This window comes from Bubalus bubalis, chromosome 4, assembly GCF_019923935.1.
Source record: "Bubalus bubalis isolate 160015118507 breed Murrah chromosome 4, NDDB_SH_1, whole genome shotgun sequence".
Taxonomy (NCBI): domain Eukaryota; kingdom Metazoa; phylum Chordata; class Mammalia; order Artiodactyla; family Bovidae; genus Bubalus; species Bubalus bubalis.
Genome location: NC_059160.1, coordinates 114,367,983 through 114,394,492, shown reverse-complemented (window position 1 = coordinate 114,394,492; position 26,510 = coordinate 114,367,983). Strand labels below are relative to the sequence as shown.

At 40.6% G+C, this 26,510-nt stretch overlaps 1 protein-coding gene and 1 pseudogene across 5 annotated transcripts in view; one reads left to right on the top strand and one right to left on the bottom strand.

Annotated features, from left to right (window-relative positions):
* The window catches only part of NAP1L1 (nucleosome assembly protein 1 like 1), a 34,646-nt gene extending 9,505 nt beyond the window's left edge, over positions 1-25,141 (bottom strand). Inside the window, exons 1-5 of one of the 5 annotated variants that reach the window (XM_025284428.2) lie at positions 24,994-25,120; positions 23,557-23,595; positions 11,326-11,362; positions 7,062-7,147; positions 5,552-5,654 (exon numbers count right to left, since the gene is read on the bottom strand). In XM_025284428.2, coding sequence (XP_025140213.1) covers positions 5,552-5,654; positions 7,062-7,147; positions 11,326-11,342 — 206 coding nt within the window. In that variant the 5' untranslated portion in view covers positions 11,343-11,362; positions 23,557-23,595; positions 24,994-25,120. Of the gene's footprint in view, positions 1-5,551; positions 5,655-7,061; positions 7,148-11,325; positions 11,363-23,556; positions 23,596-24,993 lie in introns of all 5 variants that reach the window. The other 4 variants (XM_025284429.2, XM_025284427.2, XM_025284431.2 and 1 more) reach the window with 4 other exon arrangements.
* On the top strand, positions 13,139-25,192 carry LOC102405800 (annotated as a pseudogene).
* Positions 25,193-26,510: the final 1,318 nt, after the last annotated feature.

The window sequence follows — 26,510 nt, the reverse complement described above, 5'->3', positions numbered from 1 at the left end:
GGGAATACTACAGTACTAGACAGGGTGTGGCTGGTTGAATCCGTGGAGATGGAGGAATCAAATACAAAGGGCGACTCTTTATATACTGTTATACACTATGTATAAAGTTATACACTGGTTAGCTCCTTATTCAAGGGTCAACTGCTTATCTCACCTGTGTCTATTATTATTACAGGAAAGGAGGGGACCATATCTCTTTCTGGAAAAATAATGGACCTACAGCATTATTTTTTTTCTACTCTCAATATTTAATTTGGAATTTGAAATTACATTAAATAAGTACATAGTATTTATGAAGAGGGGAGGGGGATTCTTAAAATAACAGCTTTCCTAAAGTATAATTCATATGATCCACTACGCGACATAGATTTAAAAAGAATATACACACCTAGTTTATGAGCCCCTCAAAAAATTACTAAACTTATGAATCCCTCTAACACCCAAAAAACATTCACTCAGGCAGTTTGTACAACACATCCAAAATCCAGGTTAGAATTTTCTGCCGTAATGAATGGACCTAGAGATTGATATACTGGGTGAAGTAAGTAAAACAGAAGAGGAAATATTGTATGACATCCCTTATAATAGAATCTAAAAAGAAATGACACAAATGAACTTATTTACAGAACAGACTCACAGAGAATGAACTTATGGTTGTCAGAGAGGAAGGAAAGCATGAGGGGAAAGGACAGTTAGCAAGTTTGGGACTGACGTGTACATATAGCTAGATTTAAAATGGATAGCCAACAAGGATCTACTCTGTATCACAGGGAACTCTGTTCAATGTTAGGTGGAGCCTGGGTGAGAGGAGAATCTGGGAGAGAATGGATGCATGTATATGTATGGCTGCCTCCCTCGACTGTCAACCTGAAACATTCACAGCACAATCATCAATTCTCCAATAAAAAAATCAAAAGCTAAAAAAAAAAATTTCCTGCCATAGACATATTGTTGTAATCAAATTAAATCTCTTATTTAGCCACTAAAGGTAATTAAAACAAACAAAAAACAAAAACCTGAAGTATCAAGTTTTATTTTTTATACTTGAAAGTAAACTGTTCTGTCAAGGCGGTCAAAGAACTTGGTCACCTAGCTTTACCCTCAACTTCACATGTCCAAAAAAAAACCCCAATCCTAGAAACTTTATGGAGACAACAAGGCTCCATAGCTCTATATCTCTCTGATAAACACACACACACACACTGTGAGCCAATTGAGACACACACACTCACACACAAACACATCCCATGAGCAAATTCTGAGTAAGACCGCAGGCTGCCTTTAACTGGTACAGACAGGGTGAGCGGGCTGCAACTTCAAAGACAGGGATGGGTGGTGGTGATAACCAGAGTAGGTAACGGTGAGGTCAAGTTGGAAGAAAACTTTTGTGCAGCAAAGCTTTTAAGTACTGCATCTGCTTTCAACGCTCACTGCAGTCCCCTTCACCCTTCAGAGAGCCCAGTTCTTAGGATAACACAAAGAGCTGATGAAAGCTGGACGCACTCAGAGCCGTAAGCACTCACTCTTCCCCCAACTCCAATCCAGGAGCAACAATTACAACCAAAGTAGACTGCTTCCTCCCAAGAAACTGTCTGCAATTGCCAGCCCACAGTCTGAGGTGACGGGAGCTCTCCTCAGGCTCATCCTGCCCCCCCTTCTCTAAACCCCATGAGACTGAGGTGACGGGAGCTCTCCTCAGGCTCATCCTGCCCCCTCTCTCTCTAAACCCCATGAGACTGTCAAAACCAAAGTCTAACCGCCAACCCTCCCTCGATACTCACAGGAGTAACTGATATCGCCCAGTGAGCCAGAGAAGTAAGATCAGAATAACTAGATGGTTCCTGAGTACTACGCAAGAATGAACTATTTAGCATCTAAAGCATTATTAGACAGATGAAGGATTTAAACAAGAATGTAAATATATTTAAAGGGATGAAGGAGGATAGATACTATGAAACAAGACCAAGAACTGTAAAACAAGGTGGGAATACTAAGTATTAGAAATACAGTAACTAAAACAACCAACAAATAGGATAAACAATAGAGGTTCAACTGAAGGAAAAAAATCCATGAGATTTAAAAGCTCTCAGACAGGCAGTGGTAAAGACAGAAAAGCTAGAAGATATGGAGACATGGATGATAAATGTTAACAGCTGAAAAAGAGAAGAGAGGTAGATTACCTGAAGCAATGTGTATAATAAATTTCTCAGAGTTAAAGAAATATGAAAATCCTTACTCAAAGCACTGAGACGTTACTGAGACATATAACTATCAAAGACAAGTAAATTCTAAAGGTATTAATGAAAAAAGCAAATAACCTATAAAGGAAAAGGAATCAAAGTGACATCAGGCTTCAAAGGAAACACAAGAATATACAATATAGAAGGAAAAAAAAATGAAGTGATATTTAAGACTTTGAACCTACAATATAGAAGAAAAAAAATGAAGTGATATTTAAGACTTGAACCTAAAATTTTAAGATATGAAGACCAAGTAAAATTTCAGATATGAAGGTAAAATAAAAATTGCCTAAGAGGCTTCCAGAAATATGCCACAGACACTCATATTCATTAAAAATAATTTTGAGGAAGTAAAAAAAAAAATCCAGGAGATGTCACATAAGGTATAGGTGATTTAAAAATTGGTAAAATTTACTGTTGCCTAGAAGGAAAAAAAACAGAAGCCTACAGGAAGTACATTATCGGTGAATTTAAGAGATCAATAAGGGTAAATAAAGCTATTAGATTATAAGCTATTTTACTACAATAAGAGAGAGGTAAATTAAGTGAATGAACATTTTTTACACATCTATCCCAGAAACTGATAAAGCAATTAATCAATAACCAGAAATAAAGAGAATCTGAACAGTACAACTAATATGCCTAAGCTACTGACTTTGGCATACAGATCTTCACACTAAACATACCCATAACATTTAGAGAAAGTTTTATGGCTGTTAAAGGTTTTTTGAGCTAAACATGCAATCAAGAAACTGGAAAGAGGAATAGAGCAAACCCAAATAAGGAAATAACGTTAAAGGCAAGGGGGGGGAAAGCAGCAATAACAAAAACATATGAAAATGGAAAATCAAAGCCTGTTCTTAAAAACATTAAGATTGAGACAACTGGAAAAACTAATGAAGATACAAAGTACAGAATATGGAAGGGACAATTCGATTTTTTAAAAGTATGAACTGAATACTAATAAATTTTACACCTAGATAAAATGCATATTTTTAGAAAATAAAACTCCACAATTGACCAAAGAGAAATTGAAGACATTAGTTTACCAGCACACGTAAGCTCTTTCCACTAGTGAATAAGGTAACTACCCACCCTAAGTACCCAACTCATATTTCCCAAAGTATATATTTAATATATAATTAGTAAATTCAAAGAAAAAGTCAAAAGATCATCAGAATCTATAAAGGACAAGAAGACCATTAAAAAATCACCAATAGATACCAAATTAGTGAAGAGATTATACATTCAATTCTGGTAAAGATTAGAGTGCTCATTTTTGATGCTAATGCTTAACACAATATTGAAAGTCCTGGCCAATGTTATCAAGAAAGAAAAATTACCATGGAGTGTGATATAATGTGGAAGATGAGAATTAAAACTGCCCTTGTTTGCAGATGAGACTTTGGGGCTATGGGAAAAATAAAAGAACAAATTACTATACAACAAGAATAGCAAGGTTTCTGGACCCAAATCAACTTTAATACTAATCAATAGCACTCCTTTATCATGAACAACTCAAATGGCAGCCCACTCCAGAATTCTTGCAACCAGCCTGAGGGACTGCAGTGCATGGGGTCATGAAAGAGCTGGATATGACTCAGCGACTAAGCACAGTACATATGCATATACACTGAATAACAAAATCAAGAGTCGGGGGGAAAAAAAAAAAAAGGCAAACAGAAAATACAGTAAAAAATAAAATAATAGTCACAATAACAATACAAATTAAGAACACTTTGTAATAAAATACAGAATATGATCTGAATAAATACGAGGACATGGATGAGACAATTTAATACCAAAAAGATAGTGGAATTCCTGTCAAAATTTTAGTTGCTTTATTTTGGGGGTTCTGTTTGTTTTTTAAGAAAACCCCAATAAACTCATCCTCAACCATACATGGGATAACGGGCTACAGATGGTAAGAGCAATCCTAAGAGTGTGTTCCATGATGGGTGAGAGATGGTAGGAGAAAGCAACTCACTGTCAGATATGAAGACATGCTCTAAAGCCACAGTCAGTAAGTGGGACAATGACAAAAGAACAGGCAGAAACAGCGCAGAGTGCTGCTGCGAGAGAAGAAGAGTGCTGCTCAGAGACAAAGGTGTTTAGAAGAATCTGATATGTAATAAAGGTGGTAACAGAAATAAATGGGGAAAGAAGGAACCGTGGAGTGAAGCATAAGAAATAGAAAGGTGATCTCTAGAAGGATTCAAGGTCTAAAGGTAGAAGATAAAACTAATCAAGTCAATAGGAAACGCAGGAGCAAGGAAAAGACATCTTTTCAAAAGAACAAGACATAGGTAAAAAAGTTAATGAACATAAAAATTAAGGATTTAATGGAGGACACCATGGACAAAATTAATAGAAATGACACAAAAATTAGTTACAAAGTCTAAAACTGAGACAGGATTAAAATCCAGAACACAAACTCCTACAAAACAAGAAAAAGACAGTAAACCCCCAAAAGTGAATGGGCCAAAGGGTACAAACGAGCAACCTAAAAGGCTCACTCCCAATTATCATGCAAAGAACGTCAATTCATTAAAAATCAGAAAATACAAATAAACAAAAGGAGCCTGCATCTCTTAGGCTGGTAAAGACAAAAACTATAAGGCTGAATGATGCCAACTGCTGGCAAGGACACAAAGCTAAATCAACCTTCACATATCCTGGAAGTACTGAAGGCTTGCATATCCTATAACTATCAATCCCATAGAGAAGTACATACTCCAAAGAAACTCTCACACAACCCCTTAAGAGCACATGCACCAGGATGACCATCACAATGGAATCTGTGTTGATGGAGCTTGGAGACAATCCAGATGGCCGTCAAAGAAAAAGCATACAGTGAAGCATGGTGGACGCACATCACAGAGAGCCAGGGAACACAGAGAGACTACTGACTAAGATACATATAGACAGCAACGTGGGCAGATCTTAAAATCAAAGTTGTGTAAAAAATATCAGAGGCAGAATAAGATACTTGGGTTATTACTAATGACTTTTATCACCAATGAAATAAATAAGAAGTCTGTATTTCTGCTAATTCTCTGCATTTCTAACAAATCTCTAAACAAATCTCAGGGATGATTTAAGATTCATATACTTCCTATGGAGATGAACCAAAATAAACTTTAAAAGACCAACTCTAAATTGGTACTTAGCAAAATTTTAAACTCCCAATAATCCTATAATGAACATTAGCTTTTCCACTGTGACATACATTAAGTCCCAGATGACCTTAAAAATATTCACCTGCAATGCTGATTATAGAAAGACAGACTATGAAAAAGAAGAACGTGTACCTTTCAATGTATCCTGTTGGTGTTTCTACCAGACCATCAAGTCTTTCTTGAAGGGCTGCAAGAATCTGAGGATTTTGCATCATCTGAACAGTCAGCTGACGCGCTTTAAAAAAAAAAAAAACAAAAGGGCATCGAAAGAAGGATTTTATGAAAATGTATTATGCTATTTTAATAGGGCAATCCAATCATGAAGCTTTCCTGACTAGCCCATAAATCTCTGGTATGAGTAGAGACGAACAGCAAGGTAAGGAAAATTCACTCTAGGAAAATCTAGCGTACAGAACAAGTTCAGGTTCCTCAAGATGTCTAAGGCCCACCACTTCTCAAGGCCACTGCCACAACTATTATGAACACTATCCTTTCTCTTCCTATGTGTTTTACCCACCTTGTGTTTTGAGAAGTTCAAAGATTCATCCAGATGCCTATCTGTGATCTTTGATAACCCTTTGGAGTCAGACAACACATAAGAAAACTGCAAAAACAGCAACCCTTTCAAGCCTGGGAGAAAGATGGTCAAATGAATGACCTGAATGATTCTTTGAGCTTGTGCAATGTGCTTATGTGCACCTGAACCAAGCTAACAGTTGAGACAGTCAAAGGCTGTAACTAAAGCCAAACAAAATTTGGTTATTAATGGCCTCTAAAAATTATACTCCATCCAAAAATAAGCTACATTTGTGCAAAACAAACTATTCTGCTATCTCATCTGCTCTGTCAATACAGACTTTATCAAAAAATTGCATCAATTTTCCCAGTTTATGTCTTTAAAGATCAATTTACTTCTAATAGTAATTTGATTCTTCGATGATATACAGTTGTGATAACCAATATACTTTTAGAAGTACCAATACTGGCCATAAAGATACAGTCCGGTATCATTAGTTCAGTAGTCTTTTCACAATAAACCTCATTCTGGCCTAAAAATGGAAGTCAAGTCATCTGGTACCTTGATATTCTTGCCCCTTTATACCCTAAAGCAGTATAATTCCCCACTAGCCATTATTACCCCTTTTAAAAATAAATCGCTAAAGAAAATGTTGAGTGATTTTTGTCTACATTTAATAAATATTCTTTTTTTGGTTGGTTAGAAAGGATTAAAAAAAGACAGACATACATACAACATATTTTCTACATGTTAAACCTTTTCAAGACTAAGCTAATGTTTAGAAGCACCACTACCAACAACTCCTACCACTACCTAAGACACTTCTAAATTCAGATAAAACTCATAGGCAACTGTTTGACATGATGTCAAACCGGCAGTAGAGGGCCACAGTGACTGCTGATGGGTCACCAGATCCATGCCTTCCTCCCTTACTCCACCTCCATCTCCCTCTTCCTTTCCATTTCTCCCTCCCCATCCCAAACATACATTCACACGCAAAACTGCTGCTGTGGGTGTGGCTAGTCAGGAAGGTGGACAGGTATTCAAAGAGAATGGCGTTTATTACTGTCCTGTATAAGACGTGAGCCAGCAATCACTGGCTCCTGAAGTAATTTAAAATAATACCTTTGATTTTTGTTTCTTCACCAGTTTCTTCTTCTTCTACTTCTTCAACATCATCCAAATCTTGATCAAGTTCAGACTGTTCTTTGCTATAATATTATAGTATCACACCAAGGTTCAAATGTACCAATTACCCAAAAAAAAAAAAAAATTATAGAAAACTTCAATTCATTTTCTAGGTTAATATGCCTCTTTCAAAAACATGAAACAAGAAATCTAAAAGATAATTCAGTTTTCAAACTTCATATGTAAATAAGTACAAATTGGAAGTACTTAAAATTTCACTTAAAAGCTTTTCAAATATAAAGTTTATACTTTAAGCTAAAAATGTGATTTGATGGGTTGTGATTCAGAGACTATAACATCAGAAAGTATGTGCTTCCAACTCAATATCTACTGATTTCACTCTTCCTAGTAACAGCACTCTTGATTTTATATGCTATGGTAATACATCAATCTAACAAGTCTACGTAGTCCAGCCTACCTTTCAGATAGATGTGGCTATATAACCAAATTCTGGCAGTGAGATAAAAAGGAGAAGCAATGCAGAATTTTACCATCTTCCTTAATAGGATGGCAAACAGCTGAGGCTTTTTTGGTATTGTTCTCTCCCTACAACAGGGATATGATGGCTAGTTCCAGCAGCCATGTAGGACCACGAGGCATCCTGGAGAAGAAGTCTCCAGCTAAGAATAAAAGGAGTCTGGAAAAACAAAAGGCTCCTGAATCTCTCTTAGCTGTAGAACAACCACATAAGCCTGTATCTATCTTTGGACTTTCCTTTTTCTTTACTTCATAGTGGAGATGGGGAAGAACAGTAAAAGTTAAGGGGAAGACCTGAGTCTACTTCATGCTCAGAGTAAAACTAGGAGAAAGTAACAATATCCTTCCAATTTCATCTTAAAATTCTAGTTTTTGAACATGATATTACAATCAGTATTAAAACAGGGATATCTAAGTCAATATAAAGATCATCATACAATTTCTTATGTAATTTTACATTTTAGTATTTGGTTTAGAAAATTAGCTGCTTTCATATCTTAAAAAAGCATTTGAAAACTTAATTTGCACACAGGAACAAATATGACCTAATTTTCATACAGTAACAACTACAGAAAAGGTAAACTGTATTCTACAAAAATCTGTTTCTGTCAACTAAGGGGGAAGAAAGCAGTCTTCCCATCAGAAGCAACACAGATTATTTTGGGAGTATCTTTTATTATAAAATTAAGCATATTTAGAGCTAAGGTCACTAACTAAAGATAATGTGGAACAGTTCTTCCCCCAGGTGTCGTCTCATTCAATCACTTATTGAACATCTAAAACTTAAAGCTTTAAAACAAGAGTCCACAAACTGTCATATGGCCAAATCCAGCCCATTTCTATTCTTTAAATAAAGTTTTACTGGAACACAGCCACATTTATTTATTTACTGCCTATGGTTTCTTTCACACAGCCCAACTTCCCTGGTGGCACTATAACAGAGCTGAATAGCTGCAACACAGACCACATGGCCCAAAATGCCTAAAATATTTAGGATCAGATCCTTTACAGAGTCTGCTGGCTCCTGCTGTGAAGAACAAGGATCCTCTCTCCTCCTACCCTGCTAAGAGCTCACAGGCATCCAACAGTAAATAATGGAGTGGGAGGGGGTAGGGCAGAATCAAGCTACCACAACCAATTTCTTTTTTCGTTAAAACAAAATGAAGGCTAGATGGCAGATTGCACATACTCAACTGATCTTAATCCTTCTAAAATCTCCACTAAGATTATGATAAAGAAGTTTTAAAACAAATACGGAAGGACAGGGAAATAAGAGCCAACAAATTTACGGAGAACTGAAATCTAAGTCCATAGTAGTAGAGCTGAGAACCAGCCTACAGTGTCTTTAAAAAGATACAACTAGAACTAGGGCTTGGTGAAGGTTGATAAAATAGGAAGGATAAGCAAAAACTGATAAATCTTAGGATGCTCTCTCTAGCAGAATAGGTTCTGCTTTGGAAAGGGAACTGAGGTCAGACTAGAGGACCCCAGAGAGAAGCATACTAGAATGCGGAATACAGACATTCCTCCCTAGCTGCCCTCTCCCAAGTTAGCCCCCCAAACACTCTTCACTGGCCCGTGTGACCAGCCCAGGAAAAAAGTACCATTCTAATACTGGAGATTCTCACAACAAATACCCACCCTGATGGGTATTAAATTGATTAAATACTAAATTGGTAAGTCTTTCCCTCCCCAACACTCAAACTCTCCAATTAACTTTAAAAAAAAACAAACATCCTTCAACTATGCATTCCCTCCACCCAAGTCTTAATGAGCAAACAAATATTACTTCTTATCTGAGGAAAGCCTCCTACACTGAGACCAAAACAGAGGAAAAGAAAATTTAAGACTGAACAGATAATACAAGAGAATGAATATCCAGAGAAAAGATATAATCAATGAAATAAGAAGAAGATGCTATAAAAACAGGAACAGAGAGCAAAGGAATGTTTGAAAACTAAAATAATAGAAATTTAGAAACAAGAGTTAAAAGATAGTTTCTTCTGCTTTGTCCAGAAAGAAGAGCAAAGAGACAAAGACAGAAACTAGAGCAAAAAGCAGTCCAACATATAACAGAAGCTCCAGAAATAGAAAACAGGAAGACATTCAACAAAGGAAGTCAAGAATATGCCCCAGAAATCACAGACACCAAGTTGCAAGACTGAAAGGGTCCACCACTGTATGCCTAGCACAAGAGGCATAAAAACCTAACAATGTAAAAAATTTTGAACTCTGAAGCCTGAGTAGCTTCCAGAAATAGATACATATGTCTGTATTTATTCAAAAGTGTCACATACAAGTGATTAAGAAGTATGACGACTTTGAAATTCAACACTAGAAGCAAGCTGACAATGGAGCAATGCCTTCAAAATTCTAAAGAAAGGTGATTCCCAAATTAGAATGCTATATCCAAACTACCAAGCAGAAGGGTAACAGTCATTTCAGTCATGCCATCTCAAAATAATTCACTGCCCTTGTACTCTTCCAAGGTGCTAAACCAAAAGTACAAAAAAAGAAAACATGGGACATAGCAAACTCCAGAGAGGAGAAAAAGAAACCCCAGGAAGATAAAAGAGATGCACAATGCCAACTGTGAAGCCGAGGTCAAGCACTCCACACCGGGGCAGTGTGACTCAGGAGACCATCATTTTGCAAGCCATCACCACCGACATCCACACTGCCACTCTCTTTAATGATGGACAGTGTGCACGGGAGGACTGGCCAGATTCTTAGACGCACTTCAACGTGCTGCCCTTGTAATGAAGTTTCCTCCCTCCCGCCTCCATGCTCTGCTGCCTACAACAGCTGCGGATAATCTCATTATAACCCCTTCATCCTGAAAGGTTGTTTTACCTACTCGTTTGAGTTGGCAGGCTACCATGGAATTACAAACAGCACAAATAGTGCCGCTCGTCCCCTTCTCCTTGACCATACTTCCGCAAGACATCCATCCGCACTAGAAGCCTGCCAGATGCCGACATCAGTAAACCTGTGGTTCCAGGATGTATGACCTTGCCCAGGGACTTCTTCAAAATAAGCCTTTGTAGACTCAGGAAAGCTGAAGGCAGACCATGACCCAGACAGTCTCTCTTTCTTTTCCTACTTTTGACTCCTCAGCGATATTACAATTTTTCTTTACACAGCTAAGTTTGTGACTGCTATTTAAGAGTTTCCAAAGTAAATACTGATTAAGAATTTGTAGGAGCTGAAGCTCTACAGAAAAACAGAAGCGAACTAGACAAAGCCAGGATAGTACTGACACGTCTGGAGAGAAGAGGAGGATGCAAATGAGAAGGGTCACACAGGGCTTCTAAAAGTAATGCTGCAATTCTTAAAAACTTGCACAGAAGTGTCCTGTTGTTCTTTCAACTCTACACGTTAAATTTTATAAACTTATCTTTATGTACGATACTTTACAATGCAAGTTGTAAAATCTTTGAGAAATGGTAAAAAACGAATTCTCCAAATATTTATGACTCATTATTGTGCTCAGCACTTTCCTAAGAATAAACACCGACAAATGGTTTAGTATATTTATGACAATGATTATGTATACTATATTTTGTCTTGGATACACTGTACCCAACTTTTAAAACAGTAGGTACTAAGCATTAGTCATTACCATACATTTTCATAATACATAATTAGTACTGCTGTTAATTAAATCACACAGTACACAGTGAAGCCAAATCTCTGAAACAAGAACCAACTTTCTGTCACTTACTTGTCGATGTCTGCCATGTTGTACAAATGCCAAATATCTATGGAGAGAAATATCAATGTTAAAAAAAGAAAACATACAATGTATTTAAAACCAGTAAAAATAGCTGAAACCAAAGCTCTTTAAATCAATACCATGCTAAAGCTATTATACACACACACACACACACACACGTATATACACTCCCATTAAAAGTGTTTAAAAACAAACAGGGGCCGGGAGGTGGAACACTGACACTAGCCACTGAGGTCAATTCTTCAGAGGATGCTACTTACAACAGGAAAGTTACTACTTGGCATCAGACTCTATTGGGCACGGAGTTTTACAGCAGCGCTGTTGGCTAAAAGCATCTGAGGTGTGCTCGAATCACAGGCAAAGAGTAACACAAAGAGTCTTTATTCAAATTCCTTTAGCCATGAACGGTCAATTTTTGGGCTGCTTAGTACCTCCCAGTACTCTTGAGGAGTTTGATAACAACAACAACAACAACAACAACAACAAAATATATATATATATATATATATATATATATGAAACCATCAAAGTCAGGATAATGAATATACCCCTGCCTTGTTAGAATACCTCCCTCCTCTCCTTCCTGCCTCCCATCCCAAGCAAGTGTTGCCCTGCCTTCTGTCACTATAGCTTATATTTTCTGGAATTTTATAAAAATGGCATCATAGAGTATGTACTTTCCCCCTTGGTCTGGCTTCTTCCATCCAGAATGAGATTTATCTATGTTGTAGTCCTTACCACATAGTTCATTACTTTTTATTGTAGAGTGGTATTCCATTGAAACATACATTCTATTCTAAGTTTTCAGCTGCTGATGGACACTTGGGTTTTCTTTGGGGGGAGGGGGTATTACAAATAGAGCCGCTATAAGCATTTGCCTCTTTGTATGGACAAATGCACTTCCCTGGTGACTCAGACGGTAAAGCATCTGCCTACAATGCGGGAGACCCAGGGTTCAATCCCTCGGCCAGGAAGATCTCCTGGAGAAGGAAATGGCAACCCACACCAGTACTCTTCCTGAAAAGTCCCATGGACGGAGGAGCCCGGTGGACTGCAGTCCCTGGGGCTGCAAGAGTCCAACACATGGACAAAATGCTTTACTTCTCTCAAACCCGCTCGATTTTTTAAGTTATTAATTTTCATCAAATTCATGTTAAAAGCCAAAATCTGCCACATACTGCACTCATGGTCCCCTGGAGATCTTTCTTTTCCCCCTAAGTCTAATAATTCTGGTTACTAAATGTCAGCCCTTTAAACTATTCAATGGCAGCTATAAAGCTCTGGTCCAGATCCACCAAGTAAACATTCCCCATCCCTTCAAACGCACTTAATGTCACATCACTGAATACTACCATGCCTCCAGCTTACCCTGAGTATGTCAGCACACTTGTCCATAATGTTCTTGGTTATTAGGGCTTCCCTGGTGGCTCAGACGGTAACTAATCCGCCTGCAATGTGGGAGACCTGCGTTTGATCCCCGGGTCGGGAAGATCCCTGGAGGAGGCCATGGCAACCGACTCAAGTCTTCTTGCCTGGAGACTTCCACAGAGGAGCCTGGCGGGCTATCATCCACGGGGTCCGAGGAGTGGGACATGACTGAGCGACGAAGCAGTTAGGACTGGTCAGAGCATATCCTACACTCGTTCACACTATAGGATCAGGATTAACTTAGAGAAGACTGAAAAACAGCTGAGTGCCATGGGTAATGCAGATTTACTTTTTTAATAAGCTTAGTTTTTTCACAACAGGTTTGCCACCAGGGCACGGGTGTCGTAAAAACCACCACTAAACCTGAGCAAAAATGGGAAAGAAGACCCAAGTCAACACTGTTGTCACTGAACATGTAGATTCAGAGAAGTCTACCACTACAGGCCATCTGATCTACAAACACTGTGGGATTCACCCGGGAACCACTGCAAAGTCCAAAACGGAGGCTGCCAAGATGGGAAAGGGCTCTTTCAAGTACGCCTGGGTCTAGGACAAACTGAAAGCTGAACACAAGTGATTACCAATCACCAGTGATACCTCCCTGTGTCGATTTAAGACCAGCAAGTACTCTTGTGACCTAGCTGACGCCCTGGGACACACTGGTTGATCAGTCACTAAGTTGTGTCAGACTCTTTTGCAACGCCACGGACTACAGCCCTCTGGGCTCCTCTGTTCATGGGATTTCCCAAGCAAGAAGATTGGAATAGGTGGCCATTTCCTCCAGGGGACCTTTCCAACCCAGGAATCAAACCCACAGCTCCCCCACTGGCAAGCAGCTTGTCACTGAGCCACCAAGGAAGCCCCCAGGACACAGAGTTCATCAAAAACACAACTCCAGGCACATTCCGGCGCCTGTGCTGGCCAATCTGAAGCTGGTATTTCCAAGAAAGGGCAGACCCACGAGCAGGCCCTTCTGGCTTCCTCTCTGGGTGTGGAACCTTCGTTACACTGGAGGTAACGAAATGGACTGCACTGTGCCACCCTACAGCCAGAAGAGATAACTGCCAAGGAAGTCAGCACCTCCATTAAAAAAACTGGCTACAATCCCAACACAGAAGCATCTGTGCCAATTTCTGGTTGTCGTGGTGACAACACTGCTGGAATCAAGTGCTACCCTGTCTTTCAAGGGATGCCAAGTCACCCACAAAGATGGCAATGCCCACTGAACCACACTGCCTGAGGCTCCAGACTGCACCCTGCCACCAACCTGCCCAACTGATAAGCCCTTGGGTTTGCTCTTCCTGGATGGCTACAAAATTGGTAGTACTGGTACTGATACTGTCCCTGTGGGTCAAACAGAGCCTGGTGTTCTCAAACCTGGCAATGTGGTCACCTTGCTCCAGTCAAGGAAACAACTTAAGTCTTTTGAAATGCACCGTGATGCTTTGAGTAATGGCCCTCCTGGGGACAATGTGAGCTTCAAGAACATGGCTGTCAAAGATGTTCTTCGTGGCAATGTGGCTGGTGACAGCAAAAATGACCCGCCAACGGAAGCAGCTGGCTTCACAGCTCAGGTGACGATCTTGAACCATCCAGGCCCAAATCAGTGCTGGACTGTCACACAGCTCTAATGCAAGCGTGCTGAAATGAAGACCAAGTGTTCTGGGAAAAAGCTAGAAGGTGGCCCCGAGTTCTTGAAATCTGCTGATCTGATATGATTCCTGGCAAGGCCATGTGTGTTAAGAGTTTCTTGGCCTATCTATCTGCCTCATGGCTGTTTTGCCGTTCCTGACATGAGACAGGCAGTCGCTGGCGGTATTATCAAAGCAGTGGACAAGAGGAGGCACCTGGGACTGGCAAGGCCACCAAGTCTGCCCAGAGAGCCCAAGGCTGCATGAGTATTACCCCCAGTACGTGCCGCCCCAGTCTTTATCAGTGGTGTTTGTCTCAATTGGCCATTTAAGTTTTTACAGTAAAAGTCTGGTTAATGGTACCTGCATTGCAAAACCTTCAGAAGAGTGTTTTGTGAACCATTAGTTTTGTGTGTGGCAGTTTTAAGTTATTAGCTTTTAAAATCAGTACTTTTTAATGGAAATGACCAAAAATCTGTCACAGAATTTGAGACCCATTAAAAAAGTTTAATGAGAAACAAAACAAAAAAAGGCTTAGACTCCCACGTTAAAATCAGTTTTTAATGTTTGAAAAATTAAAACCTTAATCTTTTAAAAAGCATTTTATTTATTAATTGGGCTGCACCAGGTCTCAGCCATGGCGTGCAGGGCTTCGCTGGCTGTGCGGCACGCGTGGACCCCCAGTTGTGGCCCAGGCCTCCAGAGCACAAGCTTCTGAGCTCTGTGGCACGTGGAGTCAGTTCCACAACCAGGGATCAAACCCACATCCCTTGTATTGCAAAGTGGATTCTAAACCACTGGACCACCAGGGAAGTCCCAAAACCTTAGTCTTTCACTCACAAAAAGTAACAAGATTTGATTCCTCATATCAATATGTTTAATATACTTTTCACTTTAAAAAACTGACTTTCTGATTTTAGCAGTCAAATGCTATCCTTTGGAGCATTATTACTAATCCAACATCCATCCTTTGGACAATTATAAAGGAAATAATTCTTCCTACTGTAACCTACTCTATTTTTAAATATTTTCTATTTACTGTAAATAATCTCTAACAGCACTATGTATTTCTCTAGCGATGCTGGTTAATGAAGTCAGCATTAACAAAACACTTAGCAAAAAATTACGAATATACTAATTCAAAAATAACGAAAATATTGAATCAAAGAAACACAAGTGGGCTTCAGCTCTATCAGATCAATAACGCAGGGAAAATTATGGTGAATATGCATTCTTAAATATGGCTACCATTTATAGAAACTATTTTCTGTCCTTTATTTATTTCTGGCTGTGCTGGGTCTTCCCTGCTGCACACAGGCTTTCTCTAGTTGTGATGAGTGGGGGCTATTCTCTTGTTTTGGCTCTTGCAGTCGTGGCGGGTGGGTTGAGTTGATCCAGGCCTGTGGAATCCTCCTGGACCAGGGAGCAAACCCATGTCCCCTGAATTGGCAGGCAGATTCTTAACCACTGCGTCACCAGGGAATTCCATAAACTGTTATCCTTCTGGAGAGCAATTTGGCTATGGGAATAACAAACACCTTAAACATGTCCATCTCCAGACTTGGTTATTCAATTTGTGAGAACCTACCCTGAAAAAAGAGAAGTAAAGGATCTAAGTGCCTGTACACGTGTCACGTTTGTCTAATAGGTTCTTCTAAAATCCAAGTCCTACATATTCTTTGACACTCCGCTCAAAGTTTTACTTCTTCAAGACAAAACAGACTGGCACTGACTCGTTCAGAGATGCCTTCTCCAATCTGTACATCTTGGCTAAGTAAGATTTCTTGGTTGTACACACTCTTATAAAGCCCCATTTCTTTCCATCATAAGCTATCTCCAGTTTGTAATTACAGATTATTGTGATTATTTGACTAAGGTCTGTCTTCCACCAGTGACCAGACCATAACATTCATGATTCCAGGGATTATATCTGCTTTTTCCAATCACTGCACTGTATCCTTCAGAATAATATACAAAGTTTATATATATAAATATATACAGACACATATACGGCAGCTACAATTACTTAGCAAAATTAAACTACTAGTGTGGAATGTGCATGCAATGGAATGCTTTGCAATTAATAACAACAACAACAACAGAAGAAGAAGAGAAAGCAAGACTTCCCTGGTGGCTCAGTGGCGAGGAGTCTACCCGCCAACTCAGGAGACAGGTCCGACCCCTGATCCGGGAAGATCCCACAAGCTGCAGCTACTGAACCCCGCACACCGTAGTGCCCCTGCTCTACAACCAAAGCCACGACACCGAGAAGCCCACACAAGAAAAGCCTGCACAGCAAGCAGAGGCCATCAGAGCCAAAAATAAAATAATTTTTAAAAAAAGAAAAAAAAAAGATGCAGATCTGAGTTGATATGGAAAGAGGAACAAAGCAGGAGTAAAATGCAACCTGAGTATATACGAATATCCATTCTCATACACATACTTTCTTATGAATAAGACATTTCTAGAAAAATACACCAGAAACCTAACAGCAGGTGTGTATGAGACAGAAAAGACTAGAAGTAAATGAGAGCTTACATTTCATACTGCATTATTAGGTTTTCCTATCCAGATACTATTTAGTAACAGTTTAGAATTTGCTCCCTTGAATATATAGTCTACTAAATCCAACAATTATCAAAAAGTATGAAACAAAAAGAAACACCCAAAATTTCTAAATTCAAAATTTTACAACATTCTAACATGTTCACGGAAGACTGGCTACACTGTTCCTCAGCGTCCACTTTGCTACCATTACATTCAGAATTCAAACTCTTATCATTTTGATGCATTATTACAGAGATTCAAGATAGAACAGGAGGGCAATTCATTTCCTCAGAGATGCCTTCTCCAATCTGCCCGTTCCGGCTAAAGTAATAGATTTCTTGGTCATATACACTTCTATTTTTTAAAGTATGCTTCTCTGATGGCTCAGTGGTAAAGAATCTGCCTGCAATGCAGGAGACATGAGTTCAGTCCCTGGGCTGGAGGATCTCCTGGAGATGGCAACCCACTCCAGAATTCTTGCCTGGAGAACCCCATGGCCAGAGAAGCCTGGCTGCAGCCTGCCACAGGGCCGCAAAGAGCCAGACACGACTGGGCGCGCACACAACAACGCCTAGTTTTGTAGTCAGACCATTTGGGTTAACACCAGCTTTGTGGGAATTTAGCTCAGGCAAACAACTTCTGGCCTTATTTCATCTTCAACACAGGAGAAAATGGTTCCTTCATTGGTTTCTCTTATTAAGAAGCAAATTCATGTAAAAGATCTGTTTGATATCTAATTAATACTCAACAAACAGAGTTTCTTTCAATCTGTCCATTTTGAACTATCCTTCGCAAAACAATTAGCTGGCATGATGGCTAAAATCAGATTCTTTCAGTTCTGATAAATGTACAGACTGACCAGTAAATGCACCCTGGTAATGTAAGATATTAACATTAGGGAAAATTGGGTAAAGGGCAAATGGGAACTGTAAGCTATCTCTACAACTTTCCCATAAATCTAAAATTACAAACAAATCTAAAAAAATAAAAATAATGGACCAATTCCCATACCCAGATTCAAAACTAACATGTCTGAGAGAGTAGATGCAAAAAAAAAAAAAAATTCTAAGTAAGAAACCCAGGTTCTGAGACAGGTGGTCTCAGGCAATCAGATCACATCAAAAAAACACAAGTTTAGTTTAATATCTACAGATTTTTTTTTAACTGCAAGTCAACAACTTTAAGTAAAATCAGTGAGATTTTTACTTATCAGACATGAATTTGCTTTCTAAGAGATCTGAAGACTTTCCATTCCTGGAAGTGACAAGCTAGATTATGCAGACCAACTCTACTAATGAAAATTAATTAAAAGTACAGAATCAAATATTTGTTTAAAAAAGTAAGATAATAAGAAATTACTAACCCCAAACTGCAGGCAAAACAGGAAGGAAAAGGATAAGTAAACTACTTCTGCCCAAAGGGCAACCTGCCAACCTCAGATGCGAACGGTCTGCGGAAACCAAAAGCCCTGGACTTACCAAAGTAGGGTATCTTTATAGCAACCTTCCCAAATTAAGCAGAAACCTCAAAGCGCTGTTCCCAGAGATAATAAATGAGTTCTCCAGGACAAAACCCCAATCCACCTCATCAGCCTTGTGCCCCGAACTTCAAGCTGTGAGCTTAGAGCCATCAGCAGCACTCCCAGGCACCTGCATACCAGATGTAAGCGAGAGCACCACGCTAGACCTTACAAAGTTCATGAAGTCATCTGCAAGAACAGGGGCGACAGAGAGCAACAGATGTCAATCCTACGGAAGACTTCAATACTGTCTAAAAGACCACACGCACAGAAAAAACAACCATGCCTTTTAAGTTTGAAAATATGTGTCTGCAGCAGTATCTATAAGAAACTCATTTACTAAAGGTGAAAAGAGCAAACCTGGCAAAGAACAGAATTTCCAGAAATAAAAATAACAGAAATCAAACTAAATGGGCAGGTTTAACAGTAAACCAAACACAGCTGGAGAGAGAATTAAGCGGTTTGAAAGTGAGCTTAGAAGAAATCTTCCAAAGTATGGCAGAGACTAGAGAATAAAAAACATGGAAAAGACATTTTAGGATACAATGAAGTCTAACAAAGATTTAACTGATGTTCTAGGAGTAGAGGAGAGAATGGACAGAATATTTGAAGAAATAAATAGCCAAGTTATTTTCCAGAACTAATGGAAGACAAGTCCATAAATTCCAGTTAGCAAAATAAAAAACCCACACTTAAGATACTTGAGTGAAAATCCAAGACGAGACAGAAGTCACCTCAAAAGGATTCAGAAAAAAGACTCAGATTAACGTCAAACGCATAAAAGACTGACAGCTGTCTTCTCTTCAACAGACACCAAAAGATGACGGAATGGTCTGTGTGCTCAATGTGCTGAAAGTAACTAAGGATCTTAGGCTATTACACCCAACCAAAATATCCTTTGAGAAGGTAAAACAGGTACTTTCAGGCTAAAATATCTCCAGCACTCTCATTAATAAATTCTGTAAGTATATTCTTCAGGCATAAGTCAAGTGATCCCAAAGAGAAGGTCTAAAGACACAAGAAGAAATGAGAGGAAATAAGGATATTAGCATACTATCAAAATAAAGTATTTTAAAAGAAATATTACCACTGTGTAATGTGTCAAATTTAAACTACCATACTATTAAGTCAGCAGTGAGAATAAGTGGGGAGGAAATGGATTACTCTGTTCTAAAATAAACACGTTGTAATTTCTAGGGTGACCCCAAAAGTTCAGAAACAGATCACTCTTGTGATCCCATAGACTGGAGCCCACCAGGATCCTGTCCATGGGATTTTCCAGGCAAGAATACTGCAGTAGGTTCCCGACTCAGGGATCAAACCCAAAACTTCTGCACTACAGGCAGATTCTTTACCACTGAGCCACTGGGGAAGCTATACTTAATTTTACATCAATCTAAAAGAAAAACAGGTTGGACAAATAAAAAGCACACACACACACAAATTAAAATTAAACCTTATCATAGTGATTACATAAATCAACTAAAGGCTCCCTTTTAGAACTATCAGATTAAAGAAAATTCAACTGCATCCAAATTATAAGAAACACATCTGTAACAAGAATACAAACAGCTTCAAGGTAAAATACAATCCTTAACCAAAAGCTGGTATCATTGTACTAACATCGGAAAAAAACAGATTAAAAGGAGAAACATTCCTAAGGATTAACATTTACAATAAAAAGTTCAACCCAGTACTCAGTGTTACAGATCTCAATGTAAAGACAGGGTTCATAACAAGACTAAAGGCAAATCTGAACCAGAAAACCTGAACATGAAGAAAATCTTCCAATGGAGAAAGAAGGAAAAGTGAGTGATTCAATCAGATAGTTAGCTGATTATTTTGTGGTTATGTAAAAGCCAGACGTCCAGAAATCAAATGATCTACCATTCCAGTATACTTGATTCTGTTCCTATTTCCAACGAGAAGGAAAGGAAAGTAACATTTACAGAGCTTACTCTGTAAGACTTACAGACTTTCCTCTTATTTGCAGATAAAACAGTAAGCAACTTGCTCAGCCACAGAGAAATGAAAAAACTAGGAATTAAAACCTGACTTCCAATACCCATGCCGATTTCACTATTCCAAAAGCCAAACCCTATCACCTACTACACAGATTATATAACCTAGTTATATTCCTTTATAGAAAATAGCTGCTACAGTGAAATAGCCAATCATTAAAAACTACACATTTGGGGTATTTTCTGGCAATCCAATGGTTAGAACACTACACTTTCACTGTGAGGGCTTGGGTTCCACCTCTGGTTGAGAAACTAAGATCCCACAAGCCTCGCAGCACAATCAAAAATTTAAAGTAAAGTTTTAAAGGATAACAAAAAGAAAACTACAAGTGTTAGCTGTTCAGCTGTGTCCAACTCTTTGTGACCCCATGGGCTGTAGCGTGCTTCTGTCCATGGAATTCTCCAGTCAAAAGTACTGGAATGGGTAGCCTTTCCCTTCTCCAGGGGATCTCCCCAACCCAGGGATCAAACCAAGGTTTCCTGCATTGCAGACCGATTCTTTACTGTCTGAGAGCCACCTGGGAAGCCCACAGTGGTAACTGATCCACCTGCCAATGCAGGAGACAGAAGAGACTTGGGTTCAATCCCTGGGTGGGGAAGATCCCTTGGAGGAGAAAATGGCAACCCACTTCAGTATTCCTGCTTGGAAAATTCTAGAGAGGAACCGAGCCCAATACTGAGTGCGCACGGACACACACGTTTTAAAGCAAAAAGGTTCAAGGGAACCAGTAAAACCCCCAAAAAAGAATTTCCCTTTACCTGAGACCTACCTCAAGCTGAATGCATTTTAAACAAACCTGTATTTTGGACACTGCTGTTCTACCAACAATTTCGGTGGGCCAGGGGCTCAGTACTTGATTCCAACACAACCTTGTAATAGTAGTACATCTCGTTCTTTACGTAGCTAGAACATCTCATTCTTTATGCTCACTTTTTCACTTCAGAGGTACCAAGTCAATCCAGAACTGACTTTTATACGGGTCCCAAGCCAAATACACTCCTATTTGAGAACACTATCTTCTGTTCAAGTAATCACATTATCTATAGTACCATCTGACCAAACAGCAGAGAAACACACATGGACTGATAATCTGGTGAAAATTAACAAAACTACAAGGTATTCACAATATCAGACATATATTGGAAGAAATCTTCATGACTATAAGTGCTTTAACTGTCCTTTGAAGCCCAGTGGAACCCAAGAGAGTGCTTTTAAATTCTAAGCAGTTATATACTATAAAGTGAAGTGCAAGTCGCTCAGTCGTGTCCAACTCTTTGCGACCCCACGGACTGTATAGGCCAGAACACTGGAGTGGGTAGCCTTTCCCTTCTCCAGGGGATCTTCCCAATCCAGGGATCGAACCCAGGTCTCCCACATTGCAGCCAGATTCTTCAGCAGCTGAGCCACAAAGGAAGCCCAAGAATACTGGAGCAGGTGGGTAGCCTATCCCTTTCTCTAGGAGATCTTCCCGACCCAGGGATCGAACCCAGGTCTCCTGCATTGCAGGCGGATTCTTTACCAACTGAGCTGAGAGAAGCCCTATATACTGTATAGTACAACAATTAAGTCAAGGGAACTTCCTTTAAACCAATATAAAATCCTTATTATAAACTATCATTTCTCAGTTTTGTAACCTTGGATAATAAGTTCTTTAACTGCTCTGTACCTCAGTTTCCTCATTTAAATGTTGATACTACTTATCTCTAGGAGCACTGAGTTATATATATGTAGAATAATTTTAAAACATTGCCTGAATAATCATGCAAGAAATCCTATTGTTTTATGTCTGTTGTATTCGTCTGTACCCTCTGTATCTGAGACAATATTTTCAAAGTAATTAATAAACTCTTCAAAATTACGACCCCCTTTTCCAATAAAAATCAAAATGTATAAAACTTCTGAACAAGTAAAAATATACCAAACTATGTAGCAGTAGAAAGCAGAGTTGGTAACCAGAACTAACTCTGGGTTGAGAGCACTTGGCAAGTCCAGCAATGTGGTCTACTGATCTGCAGTTAAAGTACTAAGTAACTTACACAGATGAGTGAAAGCAGCAGTGCTTGCGTTCTAATCCCTACTCTGCCCGACTTATTCAGATGCAATTAGTACGAAATGGGACTTAATACTGGCATAATTTTAACAAATTCCTTCATGTAAAGAGGTTATAGATACTCCTCTATCTCCCACTTTCCAGCTCTTTTTCTTCAGAACACTCATAACCACTCAACAATTTATATCAAATAACCAATTTGCCTGTTTGGCTCATGATATAAGATATATGTCCAAATAGCAGCTAAAATATTTACTCAAAGAATCAACTAAGAACATAAGCAATTACAGATTGGATTAGACTTGAGGGTATGAACAGAATAGATCAGGATTCATTGCCTCTTTCATTAATATTTCAAATTATCAAGCAGAAAACGAAGAAAAGCAATGTTTAATTTTGACATCTTCATACCTTGAAGTCAAACAGATTCTACCTTTTTTAGCCACTTTTCCTACAAAAGGATATGTACTGAATACATTTGGTAGAGTTCAGAATCCGTCATCTCAAGGCAATATGGGCAAGTTGAGTAGGTAATAAAACAAGCAATAGCACTGTGGATTAAGTTAGTTCTGGTACACGTGTGGGTTTTGTTTTGTTTTTTTAATCGTTAGATGACAAAGACAATCGTGTCACATTTAGTATCAGCTTAATAATTTTCCCTGTCAATAGGTCCAATATCAAAAACAGGTACAACAGATAAAACTTATAAAAATTTTCAGACTGGTATGAAAGGACCAATCTTTTTAAAAAGTAAAAGGCCCATTTTAGATCTGGGCCACTAATCTGAACTCAGACAACTTCGGAATAAGCCTGAGACATCAGTCCCAGAAGGTCACTGTAAACCTCATTTACCTCCTGTCAGCTTTAAATAAGTTATTCTAAATATAAGGCTTTTCCTTTATCCAATCAAAGGTAAGGTGTATTACTTCCTGAGGAAAATAAGTATAGAAGTAGTTATTAAAGCTAACAACAAAACAGGACCTAAAACACTAATTTGAAAAAGTATTTTTGATGCCACCTACTTTCAAAAATGGCAAATTTCGTTTTCCAGCTCAGCTCTCCTGAAATCAGATAAGCAGTGTAAGTTGTGAGCTTTTAAAATGCAGTCCTTACAGAACCCACAATCAAACAGAATAAAATTGGGGCTCTTTGAGGACATCACGTGCCCGGCTCTTTCTTCCTCCAAAAACCCAGCCCTCCCCGACAGGCCTTCATTCCCCGCCTCCTTTCCCGGCCTCTTTTTTTTTTTTGAGGGCAAAGCATGAAGCACAGATGAGGCAGCAGGTTACAACCCTGGCTCAGTACGTTTACTTGTGCGTCTCATTTCACCCCATAACGCCTCCACCATAACGTTAAACACCACACAGCTAGTTAAGTATCTTACAGTGGGAACGTGAATAAAGGAGCTAGTAAGAAAGCAACAGACGCCCTCGACGAATTAAAAAGACACTGCAGGCCAAATCATTTAGTTCCACTGTTCAGGAGTCGACTAATTACGACCAATGCTTCCCAAATAAAAAAAAAGCCCTGATCAAGATACCCATCCTAATTCTAATTTGTACTTGAGAGGACACAGAAGAATCTCTTGTTAACAACAGCTAACGTAAGTGCTTTACACGCGATAATTCTTAAAAATCCTAGCAGTGAAGGCCCCGCTCCTTCATCCATCAACTAACATTCACGCTTTCTTGCGGTACCTAAAAAGATTAAGATGAAAGAAAAGCAGGGAAGAGTTGCAAACCCAAGAGCTGGACTGATTGGCTTCCTGCTCACCCTCGCATCCCACCACCTCCTCAACTTTTAGTGGAGGGCTACCAGAAGGGGTCTGCACCCGCGCCTGGGCCCCGGCCACGTGCAGCGGGAAGCCGCGGGGGGTTCCCCTCCCGGCCGGGTCGCCACCTCCCGGGGGCGGGCAGCCCGGAGCCTCGCCGCCTCCTCGCCCCTCCCCGCCCCGGGGCCTGGTCCCCGCGCAGCCCCTCCCTCCCGTCGGAATTCGCAGCCTCGGCTCCTTCCCTCCCCCCGCGGCCTCCCCTCCAGGGAGTGGGCGTCGCGGCGACGGTGGGCTGCAGACCCCGACTCGGCCTGCGCCCCGGGCGCCTCCCGGCTCCCAGCGGCTCGGCCGCCTCCCCGCTCCCGGCCCCAGGGCTTCGCCGGGGCCGCGCCCTCGCGGGCGCGGAAAGGCCAACGGGGCTCAGAGGGCCCCGGGGCGGACCCTCCCGGGCCGCGCCGACGCTCCCCCGCCCCACGCGCCTCCCGGTCGGCTCTCCCGGGAAGCATCGGCCGAGCCGCGGGCCCTCTCCGCCGGCGGGGTCGCGGCGCCAACAGCGCCTTGGGCTCCGGCCTCCGCGGACGGCCTCGGAGGCCCCGCTCGCCGTCCCCAGCCCCCTCACCCCTCCGCTCACGCGGGCCGCCCGGGGCCTCCACGTCCCTCCCTTCTCCGTCGGGTCCCAGCCCGTTACCGGTGGCGAGCGCGGGGAGCCGAGCGGCCCGAGCTGCGCAGGCAGTGACTCAGGGCGGCGGCGGGAGGAGCAGGAGGCGGCGCCGCGAGCAGATGGCGCTAAAAAAGACCCGAGAGCCCGCCGCTCGCGCTCATATACAATCAGCGTCAGCACGCAGGGCTGGCTCCGCCACCCGCCCCCCGGCCTCCCCGTCTCCTAGCGACGCGACTGGGAGGCGGGGCCAGGACCGGTCGCCTAGCAACGGAACCTTTTTCCTTTCCCCCGGCGACCTCCAAACTCGCAGCGCCAGACTTGGGTTCCCGCCTCCGCCCCCTACGACGCCTCCAGCCATCTCTTTTCTATGCTCTTAGCAAGAAAAGAACTCTTCGCCCCTTCCGTTCCGGGGTACGGCCCTGACCCCAGCCTCGCTCACGGCCCACCTCGGCCCCCGCCTCCCCCAACTTCCCACCCCGGCCTGGTACCGGGAAGGATGAGGGCGGGAGGCCAACCTCCGGGTCCTGCCTTGCCGCATCCGGACAGCTAGCGCTCCTTAGTTCCCTACCGTGTCAGGGCCTAATTCCTACAAACTCTAGGATCCCGGATAACCGTTTCCTCTCCCCGCCCATTTTTCACCGTAAGAACAACAGTTCTTTCCTCCTAACCGCCTCGGCGGCGTCTTTTGCTGGTTTTGCTTTTCCTAACTCAGTGGGTCACCGTGGCTTCCGGGGATGCTCTTCATTCCAACTTCTCCATCCTTTTACCTGACTTGCGATCCCTCATTTCTGCTTTCGTATGTTTGATGGATGAAAATGGCATGTTCGTGTATGGTCTGGACGCTTTATAATGAGAACAGTGTTGTTTCCTCATTTTGAAAAAGTAAATCCAACCTCATGGCTATTTTCAATTGAAGCTGGATTGACTAATACTAACTCTTAAGACAGCGGTTCTTGAAGTGTGGTCGGAGAGTTCCAGTACTCTTTCAAGGGGGAAGTCAAAAGTATTTCCATAATAATTCTAAAATGTTATTTGCTTTGACACTCATTCTGTCATAATTACACAGTGGAATTTTCCAGAGGCTACATGACATGTGATATGGAAACACTGAAAACAGAAGCAAATATTAAAATCCCAGTCATCTGCTGTTCAACCAGACATTAAAGAGATTTGCAAAAACATAAAACCACTCTGCTCAATTTTTTTTATTTTGGAAAGTAGTTACTTTTCATATAAAAGATTGTTCTCTGTTAACATTTAATCGGTTTATTGTTTAAAATGAAATAATAACTACTCATTTCTTAATTTCAAATACGATGTAGTTATCTTCAATGCACATAAAACATCTTTGGACTCCTAAATTTTTAAGACTATAAAGAGGTCCTTGAGATTAAAAACTTTAACAACTCTTCTCTGTTGTAGTCCTTGAAACTTCAAACTACTTAGAGTCGTCTATTGTAACTAACCCAATTCCACTTTAGAGGATACAGGTTTTTTCCTCAGCGCTCCCAACCTCACTGAAACTAGTTGTCTTTCCCACTCTA